The sequence below is a fragment of the Nelumbo nucifera genome, chromosome 4, assembly GCF_055504915.1.
Source record: "Nelumbo nucifera cultivar China Antique chromosome 4, China Antique-T2T, whole genome shotgun sequence".
NCBI lineage: Eukaryota > Viridiplantae > Streptophyta > Magnoliopsida > Proteales > Nelumbonaceae > Nelumbo > Nelumbo nucifera.
In genome coordinates this window covers 4,175,686-4,202,351 of record NC_142652.1, presented here as the reverse complement: position 1 = coordinate 4,202,351, position 26,666 = coordinate 4,175,686, and the positions used below count along the sequence as shown (strand labels likewise).

At 38.4% G+C, this 26,666-nt stretch overlaps 2 protein-coding genes and 2 pseudogenes across 2 annotated transcripts; all 4 read left to right on the top strand.

Annotated features, from left to right (window-relative positions):
- Positions 1–360: 360 nt before the first annotated feature.
- On the top strand, positions 361–831 carry LOC104592002 (5-amino-6-(5-phospho-D-ribitylamino)uracil phosphatase, chloroplastic pseudogene; annotated as a pseudogene).
- A 9,502-nt stretch (positions 832–10,333) lies between these two features.
- LOC104591777 (ACT domain-containing protein ACR4-like) lies at positions 10,334–13,418 on the top strand. The gene is made up of 7 exons (XM_010250794.3): positions 10,334–10,614; positions 10,821–10,866; positions 11,000–11,114; positions 11,213–11,280; positions 12,049–12,654; positions 12,841–12,945; positions 13,060–13,418. Exons 1-7 carry the CDS (start codon positions 10,541–10,543, stop codon positions 13,405–13,407), a joined length of 1,362 nt encoding a protein of 453 aa, XP_010249096.1. The 5' UTR covers positions 10,334–10,540; the 3' UTR covers positions 13,408–13,418.
- Positions 13,419–18,545: 5,127 nt separating this feature from the next.
- On the top strand, positions 18,546–21,563 carry LOC104591778 (ACT domain-containing protein ACR6-like). The gene is made up of 7 exons (XM_010250795.3): positions 18,546–18,757; positions 19,298–19,343; positions 19,484–19,598; positions 19,702–19,769; positions 19,972–20,586; positions 20,840–20,944; positions 21,042–21,563. The coding sequence occupies exons 1-7, from the start codon at positions 18,711–18,713 to the stop codon at positions 21,375–21,377; spliced, it is 1,332 nt and encodes a 443-aa protein (XP_010249097.1). The 5' UTR covers positions 18,546–18,710; the 3' UTR covers positions 21,378–21,563.
- A 2,954-nt stretch (positions 21,564–24,517) lies between these two features.
- Positions 24,518–26,147, top strand: LOC104592003 (1-aminocyclopropane-1-carboxylate synthase pseudogene; annotated as a pseudogene).
- The last annotated feature ends 519 nt before the right edge of the window (positions 26,148–26,666 follow it).

The following is a 26,666-nucleotide window of genomic DNA, read 5'->3' as shown; positions in this document are numbered from 1 at the left end:
GAAATGAGCACTGGGATGGGGACAAGGATGATGCTGTTGAGAAGTATTCTGGCATGCATTTTGGTTCAGTCTTGTTCCCATTAGTGCAATAATTCTGATTATTTTCAAAATCCAACAAATTAAACACTTGGATTGAAATGGGTTTATAATGGAAGTTATTTTCATGTTTCAGGTAGAAAGAGCAATTGTATGAAACAACTTTGGGTGCTTCCTTTCATTTCATGTATGAAAATACAAACTCAAAATTAAAGCACATTCCAAATTAAAGAATGGTCCCAATGTGATCCTAGTTGGAGAAAGGAGGAGATGATGTGTTTGCAAGGTGGGATCTATAGGTTGCGTATAGGTTCACAAGAATTCATGAATGTTCTGATGAACAAGATCCTGATGGTTTTGGTTTCTACCGGTCCAAGAAAGACTCTTGAGTTTGGAATTGGAGCTATTGGGATTGAAGAATTTTTCAATGTGATTGTCACAGTAGAGGATGTACATAGGGGAAAGCCTAATCCTGAAATGTTCATGTATGCAGCTCAGCTTCTCAACTTCATACCAGAGCAGTGCATCGTGTTTGGAAATTCCAACTCGAAAGTGGAGGCTGCACATGATGCTTGTATGAAGTGTGTAGTTGTTGCAAGCAAACATCCCTTGTATGAACTTCGAGCTGCAAACTTGGTTGTGAGGTACCTTGATGAACTCTTTGTGGTTGACCTGAAGAACCTAGCTAATATTGAATTAGCTGAATTTGGGTCCGAAGAAGAAGAGGCTGAGATGAAGGAAGAAGGTGATGATCCTTATCCTTCTACATCAGTGGCAATTGATGATTTATGGTAAATCTTGCAAATGTGTACAGTTAGGTCTTCGTGCTTCATCTATTTCTTTATGATGATCACAACTTGGGCCTTAAGTCTCTCTCAGCTATGTATATTGGCTTTATAGTGGATAAAGTTAGGAAAAAAGAAAAATAAAGAAAAATGGAAAGTGGGTGGTCTGCATTGGACTACCCTTACTATTGTTATGCATGTAACATATGTGCAATGTGTTTGTTTCAACTCAAACTCTAAATGTGTTATTACCATATGTTCTGTACTAGATGAAATTTATATTATAATATTGCTCATAACTTGGATATTTGCTTGGCTAGGAGGGCAAACGATGATGTGTTTCCCCAAGGACTGAACAGATGAAATTGTTCATAGTGGAAATATCTTCATTTGATTTTTCATTATTTCTCTCTAAATGTTTGTCTGGTTGTTGCAAAACAGGCATTCTTCCTCTTCATGCCACTATTGAGTTTGCAAACCTTACAAACCAATCATAATGTTTCATGTTAGTCAAAAATTAAAATCCAAAGATTGATCCTAATTAGAATGAAAATGATAATTTTTGGTAGTGATCTTTTCATTTAAGTGTTAGCATTTCCATATTTCTTCATTCAAAGTGAACTCAATATTCATAAAGACATTATAGAATTGATACTAAAATTAATTACTTGGCATAAAAAGGTGGTTTGACTAACTAATCATAGTTGAGAAGAATTACTTAGTCAAACGGAGATGTAGAATCATTTACCTGTGAAAGCATAACTTTGGCATCATAGATGCTGATATGAGAATCTACTACGTTGTGAGTTTCATCTAGAATTTCATTCCTTTTGCCAAGGTAGAGAAATTGCTTTTATAGTAGTTTGAAACATCATGTATAAGTTGGAAGCTTTCTTGCTTCTCAACTTAACAACCTTATTCCGAACCTGATTTGCTACACAAGAACACCAACAACAACTACGAATTCTTCCTAGACATAATAGTTTAATGTCTTGCAATAAAGAGGATATCATTAACAAGAGGGGAACGATGAAGACCAAAAAGAAAAGGTTTTAAAATGATATAAGATATTTACATCTAGGCTGTGAAGTTTGTTTTTATGTGCATCCAAAAGACTTTAAGAATTTACATAATTTGTAAAAAATGGTAGTTATTTTGATGTATACATCAAAATGCTATAAGATATTTACATGAATATACAAAAACAAAACCAAAATAGTCTAACCTCGCGCCCCTCTGCGACCTTTTTCAGAAATGGAAGAATTACCTGGAAGTCATTCCAGTGGGTGCACGAAGGGGTTCGATGGCCACCAAACCCTCTCCTTCCAACTCCCACTCACCCACCGACCCGACGGTAGGAAACGGTGGTTCTACAAAAGCACTGCTCCCCACCGTTGGCCTTCCCCGTTGGCCCAGGGAGTCTCTGCCTCTTCTGGGAACGTCCAGGAAACCTCTTCCCACCCCGTTGAGGTGGTTCTGCCGCCCGTCTACCCCCACACCCCCTCTAGGACCGCTTCTCGGAAATGAAAAAATCACCCAAAGGCCACTCCGGTGGGTGCGAAGGGGTTCGATGGCCACCAAACCCACTCCCTACTACTACCACTCACCCACCGAGCATCCTGACACCTTCCGGTCGCCCATCGGCCCGACGGCCCAGGCCAACGGTGGGAAACGGTGGTTTTGCAAAAGCACTGTTTTCCACTACCGGCCTTCCTTGTGAAGGGATGGGAGATCCATCATATGGATAGCTGAACCCTATAGGAAGGTTGGGCGAAATTTCAAAAATTTCCAAATTTAGAAAACTGCATTTTCAAGGTCCGTTCTTGAATCCAAAACCAAACCATATCTGAAATCAAAAGAGAGTGAGGGATATATCTGATAAGAAGTAACAGTAACTCCCAAAACAGGTGTTTACGCCCAAAGAGAATACCAAAACCCGCTTCCACTAAAGATAACATAGTGTGTAGTGAAGAAGGATCAGTAGGATGGTTCTTCAGCAAGAACCTGAATTCTTCAGCAAAAATGGAGCAAGGGCTGGTGAGCACGACTTCAAATTACTTCTTCTACCAAGAAACAATATCGAGAGTCTTTCTTGATCAAATCCACAAGTGGAGATCGAACTGGGTAGGGGCGGCAAGAACTGGGGAAGAATTCTGCAATTTGTTGTTGTGAAAATTTGAGGAATTCACCCCCTATTTATAGCCTTATTGGATCATCCTCCTAATCTAATTAGGAGAGAGTTTCCTAATCCAAATCTTATATTTGGATCTGGACTCTTAAATGGATAAGACTTATCTTATCCTTTAGTTAATCCTAATCAATTTAAAATTGAATTTGCCCCCTTTTAATTAACTAACTTAAGCCCAGTTCGAATTGGGCCTTAGGCCCATTAAGCTTATGTGCTCACTTACTCTTTAATCTGCTGTCAATTTGACTCTCTTTGTATGGCGTGGGACCCTAACATTGATCTACACATCAGCTACATGGGTTCAGCTCTGTCTCTGTTACAAGGCTTAGCCAAATTCACTATAAGAGACAGTGAACCCTTGAGTCCATCACCATGGTCTCTTAATGGGCCCAACATTTACACTAAATGGTTCTTGGATCCAACTACCTTATGAAAACCCAAGAACTGTGGGCATATGCAAGATTAGCCCATCAGATATTACCCTCAATGGTCTTACACTTAACCTCTCAGCCCTTAATGATCAAACACTGCCCAACAAGAGAGGACATCTCCCTCGGCTACAAGGTACAGTGTTGCACTCTCTCCTCACATGGATCCTAGGAATTAGAACCTTTTGCAAACAATTTGAAACCATAATATATAAGTACATCTTTATATAAATATATTTTGCAAAACCAAATTTGAAACATATTTGAAATCCACTACCAGCAGTTTAGGTTTCCATCAGAGAGAGTGCATTCCCTGATCATTTACTTTGTCAGACAAAGGGGTTGATCCTGTCACTATGATCACCCACTCAGGTGAATTCTCGGACTGTCCCAACATACCCAAGTTTTAACCCTCTCTAAGGATCTCACTGATTGGCATATCAAAGACAGTTCAATCCAACACCTAGTGCAGTACCATAATCGAGTCTAGGGGTCAGGTGTAACATTCCAGTTTTGCCCATCTATCTCTAAGGTTTAGGGCAATACTGAAATTTGGTCCAGTTTAGGATTTCAAGAAAACCCACACTGCATGTATCCAACAGTTGTGAAGATTCTAAACTAACACGAGTCTCATTAGTGTCCAGTTTAAGGGTATTACACAGAAACACACAAAATCACATGAATCAATTATGCACTTTATTCATGACATAATGTACATCAATCTGATTGGAGCTAAGGGCATACATTGTGTAACACCCCGTTGGCCAAGGGCGTCTCCTCCTCCTCTGGAGATGTCTAGGAGACCTCTCCCCACCCCGTGGAGGTGGTTCCGCCGCCTGTTAAACCTCGTGCCCTCCCCTCTGGAACCGCTTCTCGAAAATGGCAGAATCACCCAAAGGCCGCTCTAGCGGGTGTGGAGGGCTTCAATGGCCACCAAACGCACTCCCTCCAATTGCCACTCACCCACCAAGCATCTTGGCACCTTCCGGTCGCCCATCGGCCTGACAGCATGGGCCGACGATGGGAAACGGTGGTTTTACAAAAGCATTGTTTCCCACCATTGGCCTTACCCGTTGACCCAGGGCATCTCCACCTCCTTTGGGAACGTCCAGGAGACCTCTCCCCACCCCGTGGAGGTGGTTCCGCCGCCCATCTACCCCCATGCCCCCCCTCTAGGACCGCTTCTCGGAAATGGCAGAATCACCCAGAGGCCGCTACGGCAAGTGCAGAAGGGTTCGTTGGCCACCAAACCCACTCCCTCCAATTTCCACTCACCCATCGAGCATCCTAACACCTTCCGGTCGCCCATTAGCTCGACGACCCAGGTCGATGATGGGAAATGGTGGTTCTACAAAAGCATAATTTCCCACTATCGACCTTCCCCGTTGACCCAAGGCATCTTCGCCTCCTCTGGGAACTTCTAGGAGACCTCTCTCCACCTTGTGGAGGTGGTTCCGCCACCCGTCTACCCCCACGCCCCCCCTCTGGGACCGCTTTAGAGCCTAGGATTCTCTGCCTCCTACCGGAAGGTATCTTCGATGAATTTACAAATATTTCTTAGTCAACAAAAAAATATCTTCTAAGCAATTTATGTTTATATACTTATATTTAAAAGTTCAACATAACTACAATAAGACACCAAAATAGTTCACCAACATGAAAACGAGAGGGGGGAGTCTTTTAACATAATCGTAAAAACACTAAACCTATGTATTCACCAATAATGATAAACTATTTCCATAAGACCAGTGTAAATAGAATAATAACAAAAAGAAGAAAAATAAGTCGCCTAACTGTAGCCATCCCCTCAGTAGCTAACTCATGGACTGATTTCATGGACTCAATCTGCCTTATGCAAACATCGACTTCTCTTTCCACATTTCCAAGGCGTTCCAGAACATCACCATGACTATTTCCCGATGTAACCTCATCCAACCAACCTTGAGGAATCGCCCACTCAAAAAATTTGCAACATCCAATAGAATCGCTTTCAGTCGTTTGGCTATCCAGCACCTGCTCTTGCAAGTGCAACACATGTCACTAGCAATATACATGCCTTATATCAATGCTAACAAATAATATCGTCCCACTAAAAATATTACCTCATATTTTAATTAATAGCTATAAAACAACTTCTGTGGGTTATTCCAAGTTATTGAAATTCGAAGGATGCATCTCCGTTTGCAATAGCAATACTTAGTATCATACTACAAACTACTCAGAGATTGATTCACGACACTTCGTTGGCTATTCATACCTACAAATGTTCAGTAACCCACGGTAACTGCATCCATATCTTAATTAACATTAAACACGTGAGAAAAAGATTCAAAGAAAAGAGCAGAAGTCATATTTTAGGAAGAAGAATTCTTCACTAAACAATTAAGAGAAAATTAATAACAAGAAAACTGCCTTAGCCTTCCCCTAGTTACTCTTTATATAGGCATACACCCTTATGTCTCCTATTCCTAATATGAAAAATACTCCATAATAGAATCCTACTAAAGCTCCTTAAAAAAAGAAAATCATAATCTAAGAAAACACTCCAAAATAGAATCCTACTAAATTCCTTCACAAGGAAAGTCCTAGTTGAATATAAATTCGAAATAATGTTATCTTGTTAAAAATGAACTAAGATGGAAACTCTTTGATGGTGCCAACTTGGTAAAAACGTACTAAGATAGAATTCCTGTGATGGTGTTATATCGGTAATATTTACTAAGATGGGCCAGTGGCATCATTTTTGCTTCTTATGTGTCTTGGAATGGTCCCAACTTGCATAGAACTTATCGGCCTTCTCCTGTCCTGCATTAGTATCATACTGCAAACTACTCGGAGATTGATTCCCGACACTTTGTTGGCTATTCATACCTACAAATGTTCAATAACCCACGGTAACGACATCCATATCTTAATCAACATTAAACACTTCATTTTCATTAGCACTGAACTAAGCAACATTCAAATATTCATTTACAGAGGTCCTTATGGCAATCAACCAAGGAAAAAAAATGTAACAAAGTAAATTGCCTGTGGTCGAGCAGTGTCAACAAATGCACGGGTGGCCAACGGAATGCTAAACCATCAGAATGAATTGGAAACACAGGTGGTGTACCAGAAACACAGGGGAACCACCTCCACGACGGTTGAATGGAGGGGCTTGAGAAACATTCCAACAGACGCTAAAACCATCTTCGAGCGTCCTTTCAACGGTCAACGCAGGGTGCCTCCAACGGATGGTGAATAGTAAACCGACGCTCCAGCTTCCTCCGAATGGTGAACGTTGAGTGCTGTCCGTGGCCGATGGTGAGAGATGAAGCTCTGGCGATGAAACAACTCTAAGAAATTAGCTCTAGTAATCCAGTGATTAACGGCTCTGAAAAAATGGAGAAGATGTTGTAGTTTCGAAATGTTGTAGGTTCGAAAAGGGGAAGAAGACGATTAACATTTAACGTTTCGTAGAGGGGTATAATGAGTATAACACTAAAGTTATGCTGACATAGAAGGGAGGAGCCGAAACAAATTTCGAATTTGTTGGGCGGGGGTGGCATGGGTTTCAATTTCCATACATCCTCAATTGAATTTCCTGGGATTTTTATAATTCAATCCACCCCTTGAGTGTAGCTAAGATTTCTAAAAATGGATTGAATCATGTCCGTGGATTGATGCAAAATTCATGAAAATGATACGATTTATAGAGGGGCTACTAATAGATTAGGAGGGGGTTGTAATTCAGATTTTTGAAGTGTATTGCAGTCCACTTATCCCTTCCCATTTATGAGGGGGAGCTCACTGAAGATTCCCCAGTATGTTAAACCATCCCATCAGATATACATCAAGTGGTTAGAGTATAGACAGCTTAGCACATTGAAAGCAAAGCAAACCCTATTCTTGAAATACGAGTGGAATATTGTGAAGCAGTTGGGTTCTGTAAGTAGTTTCTTGCGGGTACATTACAAGCTAAGCTGCGGGGTATAGGTATAGCAGTTTCTGGTTTTACCGTACGTACGTACGTACGCATCCACGGGCAAGTTTGAAAGATCATTCGCCCCCCGTTCAATTCTTTGGCTATGACTTTGCCACATCAACCATTCTTGGCATACCCCAAAACCCTTATTTTGTCAAAAACCGGTGATTTAATCAGCAAATTGTTAATTTGGGCGATCAAACCATTTGAACCTTTCAATAATTTTGATCGTTTTTTATTTTATATTTATTAAAATGGGCCATTCATTCGATTCAAACAATCAAATTGTTTGACCCAAAAACCAGACCCTGACAGATTAATTGTCCGCTTTGATTTTAAAAACCTTGATCTAATACAAAATTACAATTACAAATAGTGCATGCATTGTGCCTCACCACTTCTCTTGAATTTAATTAATCACCATTTTTTTTGAAAGGTAAAAATTAATATATTAAGCAAAAGATACAAAAACATAGTTCTGAGAAATCAGATACATCAGAAGGATAAGTATCTAGCAAAAAATATTCCTATATGGTAGTTTTGCTTCTACATGCAATCTGATAGGCTGTAGGATTATATTTTCTGCTAATGTGAATACAAGCGACTGATTGAAATTCTTGAAGTAGGTTGATAGTTCGCTGAAGAAGATGCAACAGTGACCAATGAAGAGATGTCTTTCTTTGTAAAGCTTGAATAAATGCCTGAGAATGTGAGTAAACCAAAATGTTCCGTTTACTGAACCGTTGTGCTTGGATGAGGCCTTGATATATAGTAAAAAGTTCCGTAGCTTCAACTGAATTTAAAGATTTTCGACCTCCTGATATTTGAATACAGTCCAAATGCCGATTGAGGAGGATGGTACCAAAGCAAAATTCATTAGAAGAAATCTTCCCCGCATCTGTAAAAAGGATTCCATCTATATATGGTTGCACAGACAGAGTTAAGGTGGGAGATGATTCGACATGGGTTCTTAAAGAGTGGGTAAAAGTGGAATACTATATAATATCAGTTTTGTGTAAAATCCAATGATTAGAAATAGTAATATGTTTAAATGATTTTTCATTTCATGCAAACCAGATGTAATATAGTGCAATTGCATACCAACTAAGAGTTTTTAGAAAAGTAGTTTTTTTAGGGAAAATAGTAAGTAGATGCATAATACAATTAAGCCAGTTGGTACAATGAGCAGTAGAAAAATTAATATTCCTGGGTGAAGCAAAAAAAATGGATCACATGCATATGCCCATGCAAGTGTATCTCTCATCCACCATTACACTTTTATTTTTTTCTTTAGGCTGTGTTTGATTGCAGTGCAATTTTATTTGCATTAATACAAATGCATGGGAATGCAAATTCCCATTTAATTTTGTTTTGGGTTTTACTTTATTCTGCTACATGTCTTAATCTACTTCATTTATAATGCAATCAAACAAAATAAGCTAAAATTTAAAACTAAAATAGGTCAAAATTTATACTCAAATCATTTTCACTACTACAATTTTACATCAGTGCAAATTTATTTGCATTGCAAGCAAACACAGCCTTAGGCTCGGTTTGAAAGGAATACAAATACAAATATATAGAGTGCAAAAAACCTTATATTTTGTATGTATTTACACCGTACATAATTGCATTTATACTCTTTCCGAATTGAGTGTTAATATTTCATTTACTTTATTGTTATATATATATACTTTATAAGTTAATTTGTAGAATATAATGATTTATTTAATTGACAGTGAATAAGCGCATCATGGGATGGATGTGGAATTGTGGATCATCTTCCGCTCATTTATATCAAGACAAGGATGGGTTTGGAGCTGACATTATTTAACACTTTGAAACATTTCTCCTGTCAGGAAATATTCGTGACCACAAAGTGCAAATTAAAGCCAAGCAACAGTATAATCCCAAGTGCAGTAGCAGTTTCAAGTTTCAACTGACATGTCTCTTCCCTTCAAGAATCGAGTTAAGTGGTTAATGGAATCACATCCTCATGGATCCCTAACTCACCCTTTCACAATTCTATCAAGAAGACAAGAACCTATAGCCTATAGGTGATTGAGTAAAAAAATGAGACCCCTGAAACGATGACCAGCAATACAAACTACTTATGAGGTGGGCTATTATTCAATCATGGAAAGTAGGGTTAATGTGAAAGCGGAGGATAGCTAGGGAGGCAATTCTCCTTCACAATTAAGAAGGAATCAAAGTAGGAGATAGCACAGGTTCATGAATTATGATTTGATTTGGGTCACTTGGGGAGGTCAAAGAAAGACAAGTAGATCCATTGAGCAAGTAAAAGTTAATTTTACAGTCCATTTGGTTCATGGGAATAGGGGTTTTGAATAAGAATCAGAATCCCATTTTGGTTCCATGGCATTCTTCCCTTTTTGAGGGAATCTCCTCTATTGAGAATGAGAATCCATTTTATCTAATTCCAATTGCAGTTCCCATCTGAATCAAATTGGTAAGAAGAATAGACCATTCTGATTCCGATTTTGTTAGATTTTGATTTCCATTCTAATTGCAAACCAAGCAGACCCTTACTAAATTTGAAACTAATTAATAAAAATAATAAGTCACACCCTAAAAATGATAAGACACAACCTCCCCTCTTTAATTACCAACTCAACAGCCCATTTAACGTTGTGGAACTGATTAATAAATAGAAGCGAAAGCAGAATGGGAACTTGGGAAGGTGAGGAAGTGCAGGTACCAACCAGGGAGGTGAAGCCACTCACAACCCAATCAAAATCACAGCCTCATATGACCCATAAACCCTAAAAATAATAAGACACACCAACATATTGTTCTTCATTGAAATAAGAGTGTTTAATGTGGTCTGTGATGGGACCCACACTCACAAGTCCGGAAAGTTCTATTCTCTCTCTCTCTCACAATTTCTTATGTCCCTCCAAAACTCTTCGTCCCATTCAAGAGGCACGCACGGTTATACACTTACACCGTTACACTACACCAACATCAATATTACAGCAGTACACCACCACTCATTGTGAGAAAGCACAAGACACAGAAAGAAACAGAGAGCAAAACAGAACACGAGAAACACGAAAACTAAAACTCTGTCATTCCACTGCTCTCCTTTGGTTTTCGATCTCGTCTTCTGTTTCCAATGGATCATTGTTCTTCCTCTGTCGACGTTGACGATGAATTTGAGAAGCTTGTCATTCGAATGAATCCTCCGAGGTACTCATTCTGCTCTTTCAATTGGGTGTCGATTTTTTGTTATAATTGTTTCCCTTGTTTTCTGATTTTGCTGCTTCTTTTTTTCGGTTTCTTATGGGAGTACATCTGTTCTCTTCTTGAGGTGAGGAAGTCAAAGGTTGAATGGGTCTAATAATAATTAATAATTGAGTATTTTTCTTCTCTTGTGGTTGATGTGGAATTTGCAGGGTTACTGTAGATAATATTTCAAGCAGTAAAGCAACTTTGATCAAGGTATGAGGAGATCTATTACTTAGATGTTCTAGTGATATGTTTTCTGGATTAGATTTTTTATTTTTCCTTTGCGGCCTGCAATTAAAGAGGAGTCTCTTTTCTCACGTTTTCCTTTATTCTTATCTCCTTGTAGGTTGATAGCGCTAATAAGCATGGGAGTCTGTTAGAGGTCGTTCAGGTTCTGACTGATTTGAATCTTACCATTAGCAGGGCATACATATCTTCAGATGGTGAATGGTTTATGGACGGTAAGCTTTTGATTTTTCTTTTCTCCATTTTTTTTCTGTTAATTGGGCGTTCTTGTTTTTCTGTTACCTAATTATACTGTGTGGGCTGTTTGTTATAGTATTCCATGTTATAGACCAAAATGGGAATAAGCTATCGGATGAGAAAGTCATCGACCGCATTCAACAGGTAATTAATAATCTGTAAAATCAGTCTGCGTATTCGTTTGGTGTGATTAGATAAGGAAGCTCCCAACCAAAGATAGCACAATGAGAGTTCGGAATATCAATGTAATAGTAGAAGTGATTAATCGACTAGTATCGTTTTCTCATTTAGGAGTCTAGTGAAAAAGAAGCAGTTTTCACAATGTGGATTCCCCTGATTCTGAGCCTGCATAGGGGCCAAGAATCGCCCCAACCATAGTTAAGTCCTTACCATACTAGGCCGGTGCCCCAATTGGAAATTCTTCTTGTTATTGCTTGAGAGTTTCATATAGGTTGGGTGAGTTGGTGTCTGCGATATTCATTCCAAGTTGAAGTCAATGGGTTATAGATCTTCACTCTGCATACTTGAGGTCTTAAACCATCCTTTCCTGACCATCTACCATGCCTACCACCATTTGTTTGTAATAAAAACAACACCAGAATCGGCACTTTCTTCTTTGGCCAAGAAACTACTTTACTGAACCCAGAAAAGAAGAAAGGTCGCAAATACTGGGTTCCACTCATGCTCAATTTTTTTTCAAACCTTCTTACTCAAAACGATTAAATCCTCCCACAATTTAATTTGAAAAAAAAAAAAAAGGCGTGTATCGTACAAAGGGGAAAATGGTTAATTACAAGACAGACAAACAAATAATAAGCTTCTGTTGTCACTTGAATTGTTGGTAATAGAATGCTTTAACAACAATTTGTGTGAGTTAACGTGTTATGATGATTTATTTGACAAATATGTCAGTCACTGGGACCAAGTAGAGTACAAAACCTCCGGTCCTTGAGAAGGTCAGTGGGTGTTCAGGCTGCTGCTGAACACACAACCGTTGAATTGACTGGAAGAGATCGTCCTGGGTTGCTTTCAGAGATCTTTGCTGTTCTTATGGACCTCAAATGCAATGTGGTAGCTGCTGAAATCTGGACCCACAATTCAAGGATGGCATCAGTTGTGTACATCAACGATGAAGCCACCGGATCATCAATTGACGATGGGGACCGGCTCGCCAGGATCAAACAACTCCTCCTTTATGTGCTTAAAGGGGATAGAGATATGCGCACTGCCAACACTGCTGTTTCTGTTGGTGCCACCCATACCCAAAGGAGGCTGCATCAAATGATGTATGCTGATCGTGATTATGACAAGGATTATTATGTGGATGGTGTGCCCACAACTGATCGCAGCAAACCATGTGTGATGGTTGAGAATTGTGTAGACAAGGGTTATACCGTAGTGAATTTGAGGTGTCAGGACAGGCCCAAACTTCTCTTTGATACCGTCTGCACATTAACAGACATGCAGTATGTGGTCTTCCATGCCACTGTCAATACAGAAGGACCCGAAGCTTGTCAGGTTTCCTATATAATTCATTCCCTTACTACTCCAGTTCAGTTTGTTAATTAATTTTCTTCTGTGAGAATGCAGTGAGGTATAATACTGTATTATGATCAAGATAGATAAATGAACGAGTGATCCAACTCTGAATGCTTTGTGTTCTTTTTGGCTGAGTTTAACTATATATTGTTCATTTGCCAATAGGAGTATTATATCAGACATAAAGATGGGTGTCCCATTAGTTCCGAAGCAGAGAGACAACGGTTGATCCATTGCTTGGTAGCTGCTATTCAGAGGCGAAGTACAGAGGTATTGATACTGGTGAATGGAGAAGAAATTTTTTTTCTTTAGCCCCATTGAAATATTGATGCTGATGTTCTGTTTTTTTTCTTTTTTTTTTTTTTTTTTTTTTTTGCAATCCAGGGAATAAGACTTGAACTGTGTAGTGAAGACCGCGTGGGGCTTCTATCTGATGTAACCCGCATATTCAGAGAGAATGGGCTTGTAGTCACTCGGGCCGAAGTAACAACCTGTGGGTCCCAGGCTGTGAATGTGTTCTATGTGATGGATTCATCAGGGAATCCTGTAAAGAGTGAAACAATTGAGGCTGTACGGAGTGAGATTGGGCAGACGATTCTCCATGTGAAAGAAGAGATGTACACTAATAAAACTCCTGCACAGGAGAACGGGAGGTTTTCTCTTGGTAATCTGTTCCGATCAAGATCGGAGAAGATTCTATACAACTTGGGATTGATAAGATCATGCTCATAATCATAAGAAAAGCATCTTTAATTAGTTAGGTCAATTAGGTTTAGGTGGCTGCTTTACGATGTAAATATATGAGTAGCTGGGTCTGGCCGGTGTGCTATCACCTAGTCTAGCACTAGCAGTTGCAGGTTTTCTAATTAACCATTAAATATTTTTATACAAATATTACAAAAATAAAACTATTTAAATTGAAGTCCAAACTCAAACCTCCCCCCTCCAGCCCCAGGCTCCAACTCCTTGTTGATGTTGGCTAAGGCCTAAGTTGTTGTCCAATCAGCTTCAGCTTGGAATATCGTAGATGTTCTATTCAGTCAAATGTTCATTCTGTTCTGGTTTTTCTCCATTTGCCTTTTAATTTCCTTGAGGCATGGTTCTAACTTTTTTTTTGGTTGCATGGGGCTACACAACAGGGGTAGCCGTCCCCCATACTCATAACCCACACAACCCTGGTATTTGATCCCAAGCCTCTGCGACAAAGAACCAGAAACCTTACCAATTAAGCTGGTTGGCACTGATTATATATCAAGAATGATGACGACTGGATGAGCTCTCCACTGAAAGCAAACATCACGTAAACATCCTGAGAGCACGGAATAACCCAGCTGTACATTTAATTTTAATATGGGTCTCTCTCAATTCGATCGATCCTAACCTGAAGTCATTCTAACCTTAATCACCTCAATCCATTCCACAAATGATGCTCCTATTCTCAGCTAATTTGACTTATATACTTACATTACAAATGTTCTGTTGCTACTATATTAACAATGGATCAGGTTTAGTGCAGGTTAGCCTCAACCTTAATCCAACCTAAAACCAGATAAAAATTGACTTGACCCTAACATAACAGGAGCGAGTCAAGGTGGATTTACAAGTTTACACACTTGATCAAACAAGCTTGGGAATTCAATATAGGCAATTTGAGTAATAAAATGATGAAATATTTATGGGTATTTGGGGCATTTCAAGTGCTAACTTTATGTAACTCAGACTCAGAATTAGGGTGAGAGGGAGGAATCCATTCTTCAATCCCCAATGGAAGCTAGAGTTGTATTCCCAGATGGATGAGAAGTGATAAAGTGGATTTCGCACTGACATTATTAAACCATGTAAAGGTTGTCTTCTCAGTAATTTTGACGTTAATTAATGGGACTTGGGAAGTACTAACGAATACTGGTCAGGGAAGTATAGTCTATATAGAGAGAAGAGAACACAACTTGGACTTTAAATCAACAGCCATACCCGTGCAGTAATATTCAAAAATAACTCTAAAAAGACAACAATCGGGGTAATATTCCGACATGATAGTCGAGACTCGAGAGTAAATTGATGATACCGGAAAGATGTGATTGACATTTGAATGGTGTTTGCGTCTTTTCAAATGCCACACAACAGTTGGTTAAAGGATTGATTAACGGCATGTACTGGATTAACACATTTTGAAAGTATGGGTACTAAATTATCATGTTTTAAAGTTTGATGACCAAAATGACACTAAACCTAAAATATTGGATACTAATTGAAATTTTTTCCTAAAAAAAAATAACTTCTGGCCAAGCTAGTTCAGATGCATTATAACCTAGCCTTAAAATTTATGAAAATAATATGGGCCCAGGCCCAAACCAGGCCGGACTGAAATAATCACCCCTAAAAGTGACAGACAACATCCTCAATTAATAACATTGCTGCCCAAACCAGGGGGAATTCTCTCACTACAAAGAAGAAAAAATATACATGTCTTGTCATGAATCATGATGAAGGAAATGGGATGATAATGGGTTTATCCAATAGAATGATGCTTCTATTCACCTTAAAGAGTTATGTGGAATTGTAGATGAAGACCACGGTGAGTAATAACTTGATGGTGGAACTGGACCATCGAGTGAGTTGGTCTCTACCCTTGTAGGAAAAGTTGGACGAGTGTTAATGATGAATGTTCCTTTATTTTTATTTTGTTCATAGCACATGCTCTCTTTTAACTTTGGTACAATTCTTGGAATGACAGGTCAAAGCGAAGATAATTACTATTAAAAACATCATCATTATCAGGATTCATATACATGAGAGTTTGGTAAAATATTTAGTGCACTTTGCTAACTTTGAAGTAATCTTTCTCCTTTATTCGGGCTTGAGACCAGTGATGTAAGACACGTTCACATCGAGGGAGTTTTACTCTTAAAGACATCTAGTCTCAAATGATTTGATGAGGGTTTCATTAATATAAACCCCAATGTATTGCGTTAATCTCCGGATCATCATTAAGGCTTAATCCCAATCATATAGGGTTGGCCACATGAATCACGTTTGGCTATTTCATTCTATTTAATGCTATATACATTGGTAAATTATTATAACTTAAATGATTTTTTTACTACTTATACCCATCTTATTTTTGGTCTACCTCTAGCCTTTGCCCTTCTAGTCCCTTTAACTTGTAAAAAGAAAGAAAAAAATCACTCCTTATGGATGCTGTTTGCTGATCTTATATACACATGAATAGACCATCTTGGTCTTTTTCTCATTTCATCGCCCATTGAAGCTATTCCTAAGTTCCTTCAAATGAATTCATTTCTAATCATATTTTTTCTAGTTTTCCACTCATTCATTTCAGTATATTTATTTCTACCACACTCATTTTTTTTGTCAAATTGTTTCTTAACTACCTAACACACACACACACATATATAGCTGGTTTAATAACTATTTTATAAAATTTTCCATGCGGTACTCACCTATCACAAAACTCCTAATTCTCCCTTCTATTTTGCTTATCTTGCTCTAATTATATGGCAGACATCCTCCCTGTTATGAATCATTTAATCAAGGTACTGGAAATGTTGCATTGAGTTATATATTGGTTTCTAATTTTAAATATACCTTGTTTTATGAAGGCACCAAGTGTTACCTAATTAACACTCTTATCATTATTAAATTCACGTATCATATATTCTATTTTAATCCTACTTATTTTAAAACTTCTTGCTTCTAAGGCATTTGTCTATAAGCCAAATTGTGCATTTAATCTTTCAGTAGTTTCATCAATTAAAACATGATCATCAACAAACAACATGCACCATAGGACTTGGTGAAGACCCATTACAACTATAAAATTTGATGTCTCTCCCACAAGTATCTAACATTAGTCATTACACCCTCATACATACATACATACATATACATATATATAGCATTAATTAGGTCTATATACCTATTTAAAATCCCTTTCTTTTCCAATATCCCACCGTACTATCTTTAATTGATACCCTTTTTTATTTGAACTTATTGAATCTCTTATACATTGCTTCATCTATAATTAAGACGAACGTTATGCTTATAAGATGTTATAAACGGGATTGCTCCAACTATGGAAATTTAGGAATTGATTCATCTTTGGATCAAAATTCAATATATAAGTCATTAAGAATTTAATTATAAACTTTGAGCCAACAATAATGATAGAAACACCCCATGAAGGGATTCGCTGTGATTCCCACTCTATGGAAATTGCTCTAAAATCCAAAGGGACTCTGTGTTGCATCAAATTAAAGAATTCCCTACTGTAGTAGGTATATGCAGAAGTTTCATAGCCAACGCACTAGCTTTACAAAATTACACAAGTGTAATGTTGAAGCTGAATACATCCAATAAAAAGAAGAAGAAGAAATGAGAAAGAACAAAGAAGGAGCTGGTTTTGGTTTTTTTTTTGTTTTTTTTTCACTCTTGCATGCACATACGAAGGCAACCATTGTTGTTGTGTACTGCACAACTCTCCAGAGTGTGGATAAAACATCTTTCTGTTTTGGACAACTTCGATTGTTGCACTTTCCAGGAAAAGAATTTGGACGTCATGACATTGCTTTTATGAGCAGGGTACAGGGTAGGGACGAAATTACCAAGCAGATGAAAGAGGTTTGGATTATTTGGGTTTTTGTCTTTGTTCTACAGTGTCCCACGTTTTTTATTTTTCTATCTTTATTGCAGTTATCAAAGATGCATCCAACTGAAAAAATAAAATGAAAAGAGAGAATAAAACAAAATAAACACGTCGGCTCTAGTCAATATTTGAAACCCTAGCTAATAATCCCACGTTTAGCCTTTAAGACTTGAGATTCTCCTATTTCTATTTCTATTAATTCAATATAGTTATAAAGTTACTACATTATTATTCATTAAAGTTTTGGAAATTAAATAAAGTGATCTAACAAAATTCGATGGCCTAATTAAGTATTCATCATTATGAGTTAATATTTTATTATCATCACCTCTACCAGGTAGGATTTTGGATGGCCTATATATTATGAAAAATCTTTTAGGAATTCAAACAAGACCAACCGGACTGTGCCACATACTTCCTTGTAACAATTTCCTTTTTTTTTTTTTTGCATATTAAGAATGCGCGCATGGTTTAATTTCAGAATGGTTGTAAGAATGAACAGTTAATGGAGAAAATTATTTTTTGAAAAACATATAACCAAATACCAAAAACAATTTCGGAATGTATATGTTATTTCGTTTTAGCTACTTGTATTTTCTTTTTTTTTTTGATTCTTTTTTGGTAAACATGAATTGGTTGCTCAATGTTCATCGGCTAAAAAAGTAGTAACTATAAATAAATGATGGCCTTGGTCAGTGTGGTCACCAGTATTATGGTGTTTAGGTTCTCCGTTCTACTTTATAGATTTGTAATAATAACCTTGTTCTGTATTTTCATGCAAACAGTTATGGCTCTTAATAGAGATCTGTATCAACGATTATATATATATATATATATATATATATATATATATATATATATATATATATATATATATGTTTATGGCACACGCATTTGCATTTACACGTGTGTATTTTTAGTATTTATTATAAATTATATTTTGCAAATTTAATTAATGTGGGGCTGGGCTGGAAACCAAAAGGGAATGACAAATGTCCTCCAACCGAATCCTACGCCAAAGGTGGCCTTTCTACCTCACTTCCCAATTCTCTTCGTGCCATTTGAATTCTTCAATTGTCGCGCTACGTGACGACTTTGTTGAGAGAGAGAGATTGAGTCGTTGACACACTAAACATTTTCACCTCCAGCTTTTATTTTTAAATCTGATCTTCTTTGTTATTTATATACTCTCTCTCTCTCTCTCTCTCTCTCTCTCGTCTTATCTCATCTTATAATTTATAACAGCTATTCTGTTCTTACTTCCTCAGTGTTAGGACTTGGGAGACATCCTCAAATTCTCTCTGGGGAACAATATTTCTTATTTTGGGGCTTTAATTATATTGGGTTGCCTGCTAATCTGAGAAATTAAGAAATGGATGATGAGTATGCCAAGTTTATCAGGCGGATGAACCCCCCAAGGTATTGGCCCTCTTACTTCCTTTTTCAACTCGAATTTCTCCTCTTTTTTTCAGTCTGGGTTTTCACGGTATCGGTGTGGATTTTGGTTTAATTTTTAAGTAGCTACAGGAGATATGGTTGCAACTTATGCAGAAACTAGTGCAAAGGATCTGTCTCTTTGTAAAACCAGCCATTTGGTCTTTAGCCCTTCTGATAGTTTTCTGTAACCTACTTACAAGGTGGAAGTAAGCCAATTTTTGTTTTTTGCTTTTCTGTTGAAAATTATGTTTGATATGAAGCATGATTTCCTGCAGAACTCTGCACACGATTGACAACTAAATCTTTTCCCCTGTTTCTTTTCTAAAGACTCACATTTTCCTATTTAATTTTGCAATCCTAGAACCACCCTCTGACACGTAAAGAAACTACCATATTTCAAGAATTAGAAGGGATCCACTCTGTTCTTATTTTTTCTTTGGATGCGTACTTTACTGTTTTTTGAATTTTTGTAGTGGGCGTAGGGACGATTTCCTTGGCTAATTTCCCTGTTTTTGTACGCAGAGTTGTGATTGACAATGATGCATGTGAGCATGCTACTGTAATTAAGGTTAGCTTGTAATCTCTCCACTTTATTCCCCCTCAATGTGCATTACAGACATGCTGAATTTTGTGGTGGTTTTATTTTACCTTGCCTCCGTGAAGCAATTATCTTTAGAAATTATTGCTTACTTCTGTTTTCATATTTAGGTTGACAGTGTGAACAAGCATGGAGTTCTCCTGGATGTTGTCCAAGCTCTTACAGATCTCAACCTCATTATAACAAAAGCGTATATGTCTTCTGACGGGGGATGGTTCATGGATGGTATTTTTACTCCTCTGTCTATCCAAATCATATTTGACAGAACTCGGTGCTTCTTCTTTTTATCCCACATCTTCTCTTCTCACTTAGAAATTTGATGTTTCAGTGTTCAACGTGACTGATTATGGTGGCAACAAAATCAGAGATGAACGAATCCTCAACTACATACAGAAGGTAAGTACTTGTTTACAGCAGCTGATCTTCGTCTTTGCCTCCAGATACCACCTTTAGGTTTGCATGCACGTTTGAATCTTTCTCTGCTCCCTCTAATTAAAAACATTTGGAAATGAGAATGAAATTTTTGTAGTATTTCTGAGAATGAACTGAAATCGTTAACTCCCTAACGCATTTATATATGTTATTGCTCATGTTGCAGACTCTTGAAACTGATGCCTGCTTCTTACCTTCATTGAGAGACTCTGTTGGAGTGATGCCCTCGTCTAAAGAGCATACCTCAATTGAACTAATGGGTACTGAAAGACCTGGTTTACTGTCCGAACTATGTGCAGTGCTCACAGATCTCAGATGTAACGTTGTGAATGCTGAGATCTGGACGCACAATGAAAGAGCAGCAGCTGTGGTTCATGTGACTGATGAGTCGACAGGGTCTCCAATTGAAGAAGATTCTGAGCGACTATCCAAAATCAAGCAACTTTTGTGCTATTTACTCAAAGGAAACAATGGCCTGAGAACAGCAAAAATGGCACTTTCACCCCCCGGATTGATTCACACAGAGAGAAGGTTACACCAGATGATGTTTGCTGACAGAGACTATGAAAGGGTTGAAGGAAAAGGGATGACCAGAGCCAAGGATTGGAGTTCAAGACCTGATGTTACTGTATTGGACTGTATTGAGAAGGACTACACTGTGATTACTATGAGGTCTAAAGACAGGCCAAAGCTCTTGTTTGACACCATATGCACTCTAACAGACATGCAATATGTGGTGTTTCATGGAACGGTGAACACAGCAAGGATGGAAGCTTATCAGGTATATATGATCAAGTTCAGTAGTAAATGTATTCATACATGACTAAGGTCACTAAACTCATGCGAGAACTAGGAAAATATATCCAACTAATGACAGTGTTTTTTGGTTGAAAAGCATTCCATTACTGAGGGAAAAAAGCTAATGACAAATTTTTAGGCTTAATTTGCTGAACTTGCTTAGTTTCCCAACCTTTGACATAAGCATTTGAGCTTATGCTATCATATAAAGGTATTTATTTCATGTTTGGTTGTAGGAATACTATATCCGACATGTTGATGGGTTCCCTATAAGGTCAGAAGCTGAGCAACAACGTCTGAGACAGTGTCTTGAAGCAGCGATTGAGAGGCGCAGTTCAGAGGTTTGACATATATCACTAATGGACAAAAGAAACCTGAAAAAGTTAAGACACCCTTACACAATCTCTTAAAATCTATTTTACTGGTATTGCATTGCAGGGAGTGGAGCTAGAACTGTGCACAGAAGACAGAGTTGGACTTCTGTCAGATATTACCAGGATATTCAGGGAGAATAGTTTGTACATCAAAAGAGCAAAGATCTCAACAAAGGGTGGAAAAGCAAAAGATACATTCTATGTTACAGATGCATCTGGTGACCCAGTTGATCCCAAGGCCATCGACTCCATCTGCAGACAGATTGGACAAACCATACTGCAGGTGAAGCAGAGCTGGAGGAGCTTCTCCCCCAAACCTCCCAAGGAGACAAGAACTGCAGGCTTCCTTCTCGGGAACTTGTTTAAAACTAATTTCAGATTAATTAGGTCGTGCTCCTAACATCTTTGTACATTAATTATTGTATCAACTATATATCAAGAAGAGCCTATGTAGAAATACCAAAAGGAGGCCGCCATACACTGTTAAAAATACTGCAGTCTGGTATTTTCTCTCTTTTTCTTTTTGTAAATAATTTTTGTACAAATTATTACATTTATTTTGAATGATGTTATATGAGCAAAGTCCAAACCAAAGTGGAGTGAGAATTGCTTTTGTATACCGACTTGTTTTAGGGATTCACGATTTAATCTGTCGGACTATTGGAGAGTAGCAACATAGTGATGTTATTAAGTCAATTTTTAAGAGATTAAACAAAACTTAGAAAAGAAACCACCTAGCTAGGGCATTGCATGTCCAAGTCCCACGAGGCACGGGCCATGGATCTTTTTAGTTCGCGAGCCAGTCAGCTACTCAGCTATTTGATTTCGTTCTCTGTGTGGAGATGGCTGTTGTTTACGCTTAATATCGGTTTCCCCTTTAATTAAGTCATTTTTTATCCAACTGGACTTCTTTCAGCCATTCATCCTAGGTTGGCTGAAGTCCAGGATGGGTTTATCATGGATAATTCTCAACTTTGAAACTTGACAGATTTAGACATGGAAATTAATTAACAATTAATCAAATGCCTGCCATGCCAAGCCTTTTGCAAATTATTCACACACAATTTCTTACCTCGTTACATCGACTGTGGATTTGTTGTTGGGCACCGTTAACTTTTAGGTTATTTATCGGGGGTAAATGCAATAGTTATTTGGATAAGTTTTTATTGGGAAACATTTACTTGGATAAGTGCATTTATCCATGTTTTTTTTATTTCTTAGATAAATTAATAAGGTAATGACCATTTTAGTCATAAAAATCTATTATTAAAATGACTATTTTTGTCATATTCAAGTGTTAGCAACTTTCATTTTAGGTGGAAAAGTTTTACCTTATAATTGATACTTAAGAAAATAAACTTTTCTTAATCCCCACATAAATCTGAAAAATGAATATGAGATTCTTGATCAATGAGAACCACCCCTTTCAAAATCCAAAAAAGAAGGCTACTTTGGTTCTACACAAAACAAGCTTGACACCATTTCTGGTTCTGCCCCCTAAACATATCATATCTTTCTTCCACTCTTCCACTTGCTAGGCACTAGTAGGCCTGTCCCCCGCCTCTTCCCAACCAATAATCAATCAATCACCAACATCTATCTATATTTCTTCCAACCGCTAGTGGCATTGTTAACTCATGTTAATGTCTTCAATCACCCGCAAATCATGTTTCATCCAAAAGATATTTGCCAATGTAGGACTGAGCTTGATTGATTTTTAAAGGCTATATCTTCTTCTTTATACCAAGTTAGAACATAGCTTTGTTTTAAAAACCAGAACGGATAAGGAACCATTTTGGTTACCAGTTTTCAGGTAAAATGGTTTGATCATCTGGTTCAAATAGATGGCCTGTTTTGATTAAAAAATAATTAAAATAAGCAATGGCCAAAAATGTTATTCGTGTTGATAATTAAACTGTCTGGGTCAGCGGATCATTGACCAAATCAACGGTTTTTTGCCTAAAAACAGTTTTAGGATGAAACAAAACCATTTGCCTGATCGATTTCTGGGTCAACCAATCCGATTTTCAAAACCATGGAACAAAGGGGCATTACGGGAAATAAATAAGATGTTCCATCTGCCTTTTTACATTTACAAATTTGTGTGACATTTCTTCTGGGTTTCAATTAGGCTCAGTTTAGAAAGAGTATACAAACTAAGCCTTATGAACCATAATATGCTGCCAAGGCTCTTCTTATTTTATTGCTACTAAAATCAGCTAGATGACAAGATAGAATAAGTGCTGTAAGTAAGAATTATGTGTAAATAGCATCCAGCCACATGTTGGGAATATCTTCCTTCCATACATGTAAATATATTAAATTTGTGAGGAGACGTTTCTATGTATTCACACGACACACATATAGACGTGATCAAATAAGACCGATTACCAATAGAAGCTAATTTCAAAATAGGCTCCTAATCCCCTGAAATCAATTCTCGCTCTTGATTTAGGAATTAGGATAGATCGACTTCTTTTCTTATTCTCCTTTTTCATCGTTTTTCTTATTCTTTGTTTCCATATATGTATTATTCTAATAAATTATATTAGTTGTAGTCTGGTAGAAGAGAGGTATAGTGTTCTCGTGGGCAAGAGATCTGAACTCGTGTTTATGACGCTGAATTGTTAAAATTTGAACACCCGCCGAGGTTTAAGTTCCTATTTTGTTTGTGTTCGACCTTCTGCACTCCCTTTTTTTTCTCTCTCTGCCCCCTCCGCTCTCCCCTGTTCCATCAACCACCGGCGACGGATCCATCGACGGTACAGGTCGTCTCCTGTATCTGGCAACATAGACAGAATTGTTGTCGCTGGAGGACTTGCAATTGGTGCCGGGCTTGGTGAGTTTTACCGATGATAATGGAACGGCCAATGGTACGCCGGAGTGGATGAGACAATCCCGCTAGAGTCGGTGGCAGAGCTGCTAGTGGTAGAGAATCCGGCGCTAGAGCCAAGTTACCCGGCGGAGTTGGCAATACCCTTATGGCGAGATTCTCAGCCTCTGAAGAGGCTTTTCAGTGAGCCATTGTTGAAAGAAAAATAGGCATAGCCAGGGAGTAATGGTCCCCTCTGAGCTAAGCAAAATGACATAGAAATTCGGAAGTTCATCCATTGTAAAGCAAGGAACCCATATTTAAATTTCAGCGCAAAAGGAAAGAGAGATGCCACCATGAAGGAGGTGGAGTTGGATTGATTGAGAAGTGTGGATTCAGTGGAGTTGCAAAGTTTGAATTAATGCTCTTCTATTGTGGAAAATGTAGATGTTGTGGTGGCGTTCATATTTGAAAACTGTCAACAGAAGGGTAGAAGGTTAAACATCTTAGCTTCAGCTGCAACTAAAACATCTAATAAATGGCCCTAATTTAACTTACCTTGGCTCTCTATTCACTAACGATTATCTGTGTGCATTGTTAGTTGAATACTTACCAATTTATCTCCTGCGTGAACTGTTGATTTCCTCCACTCTGCAATTTCATTTACAGCAATGGTCTTGGCATGGGAGGATTAGAAGACTGGTGTGAACAGAAAATAAAGTATGGGCATGGAGAAAGCCTCCATGGGCTGTTCTTGGTTTTTTAGTTTTGGAATCAGAAAAGCAGATAGATGGGGAGGGGCTCGGTGAGTTTGTCTGCAGTGGGTTTGTCTCAGTTTAGGAAAAAGGTCCATTGGATTTTGGATTTGGATGCGTGAAGCTGTTCATGTTTTCATTGCAATAAGCTTTCACCATAAAGGAGGAATTATTTTCTTTTACAGTGAATTTTCTTTATTAAAAACAAAAGAGAAAGGAAGAAGAACAAAGAGTTAGTTAGGCTTCAGTCCAGGCACCCTCAGTCAGGGCACCCTCTTTAGTTTGTCATAGTCCTTCATTAATTTTGTCATACACTTGTGCTGCAGTTTTGATTGAGATTTGAGATGGAGAACAGGAGTTCAACTTGTTCCAGTCATTTGCAACAGCTCTAACAACTTCAATATCACTAGAGGTGCACTGGAAGAGGCGTACAAGAAAGTCCAAGAGGCCAACATCAAAGTAAAGGGCTTGATCGTCACAAATCCATCAAACCCACTAGGGACAATCTTAGATCAAGACACATCATCTACCAAAAGAACATCCACCTAGTTTCCAATGAGATATACGCAGGAACTGTCTTCAGCCATCCTACCAATTTCATAAGCATCTCTGAGATAAGAGGAAGACACCTAGTGCAATCGTGATCTCATTCACATCGTCTATAGTCTCTCTAACGACATGGGACTACCAAGCTTCAAGGTCGGCATAGTGTACTCATATAATGATGTCGTGGTGAATAGCGGTCGCAAGATGTCCAGCTTTGGACTCGTCTCCACGCAGGCGCAACACCTAATCGCATCCATCTTGTCAGATAACGAGTTTGTTGAGAGCTTCATCCAGGAGAGTGCAATAAGGCTAGCGACGAGACATAAGATCTTCATGACGAAGCTTGCCCAAGTGGGAATTGATTGTTTGAAGAGCAACACCAGTCTGTTCTGTTGGATGGACTTGAGGGGTCTCCTCAAAGAACCAACTGTCGAAGCAGAGATGGAGCTGTGGTTCATCTTTCCATTGCACGGAACCTGGTTGGTTCAGAGTATGCTTTGCAAATATGGACAGTGAAACTATGGAAGTGGTTCTACGAAGAATTCAGAACTTCATGCTTCATCCCAAGGAAGCTAACGTGCCTGTAAAGAACAAGAGTTGGTAAAATATAACCTCCGATTAAGCTTATCATCTAGGAGATTTGAAGAGGTAGTCATGTCACCACACTTGATATCGCCTCACTCATCTCTTGTTAGTGCCAGGGCTTGACTAGCTTAGGTTGATCCCGTCGTCGGTGATGGTTATTTTTTGCTGGTAGTGATGGTTGTTAAGTCGCCACCGAGTGGATGGGGGAGAGAAAGAGGGAGAAGAGAGATGTCTCGTCTACGACACTCAAGGGAGAGGAGAGGAGAAGAGCAAAACAAGACACTCGTTTTGCTTAACTAACGACGTAAAGCATCCTCGCATGCTTCAGCCATTTACATGATTTGGAGGACGTTTACATGATTTGGCGCGTCCTCTAAATGCGCAAACGGTGCCCTAACTGAGGGTGCCTGAACTGAAGTCGAACTCAAGAGAAAAGCAAAGGAAATGAATAACAGAGGATGTAAAAATAATGGTTGAGACTTGAGAAGAAGAAATTATTATTCAGTTGTTAATGGTTGATTAATCAAAGTCTAAATTCACGACTCAGCACCCATTGTCTTTTTATTAGATTATTTTAGTAGATATGCAGTTATTGAAGAGGAAGTATAGGTCCAACGTGAGGAGCCAGAAATTTTTTGTGAGGGAAGCCAAAACCTAAACTGGAACGGTGGAGGGGGGAATAAGTATGGATGGGCCCATAGGGGGGCAACCATTGGGGTGGAGAGTTTGGGAGGAGGGAATTTTACATGGAAAGCTCTATTCCAAGTGGAGAATTCTAGACCCATGGCTCCTTTGGGTCCCCTAGCTTCGCCCCTAAGCGTGAGAGATGTGTACCATCACTGGTAGACGGTGAAACATGGGAGAGCACAGGAGGCGAGGGGCATGGTTTTTAAAACCGAATCGGACCGAGCGGTTGGACTAGAAAAACCAGAAACTGATCAGTTCTGTTTTCCCTAAAAATCGGATTTCCCCCAAAAACTGTTGATTTTGG

Excerpts from the sequence above, each read along its gene's own strand:
- LOC104591777 (XM_010250794.3), top strand. The coding sequence starts at position 10,541 with ATGGATCATTGTTCTTCCTCTGTCGACGTTGACGATGAATTTGAGAAG. Across the intron at positions 10,615-10,820 it reads ATTCGAATGAATCCTCCGAG|GGTTACTGTAGATAATATTT; the intron begins GTACTCATTCTG and ends TGGAATTTGCAG. Across the intron at positions 12,655-12,840 it reads AAGGACCCGAAGCTTGTCAG|GAGTATTATATCAGACATAA; the intron begins GTTTCCTATATA and ends ATTTGCCAATAG.
- LOC104591778 (XM_010250795.3), top strand. The coding sequence starts at position 18,711 with ATGGATGATGAGTATGCCAAGTTTATCAGGCGGATGAACCCCCCAAG. Across the intron at positions 19,770-19,971 it reads TCCTCAACTACATACAGAAG|ACTCTTGAAACTGATGCCTG; the intron begins GTAAGTACTTGT and ends CTCATGTTGCAG. Across the intron at positions 20,945-21,041 it reads TTGAGAGGCGCAGTTCAGAG|GGAGTGGAGCTAGAACTGTG; the intron begins GTTTGACATATA and ends ATTGCATTGCAG.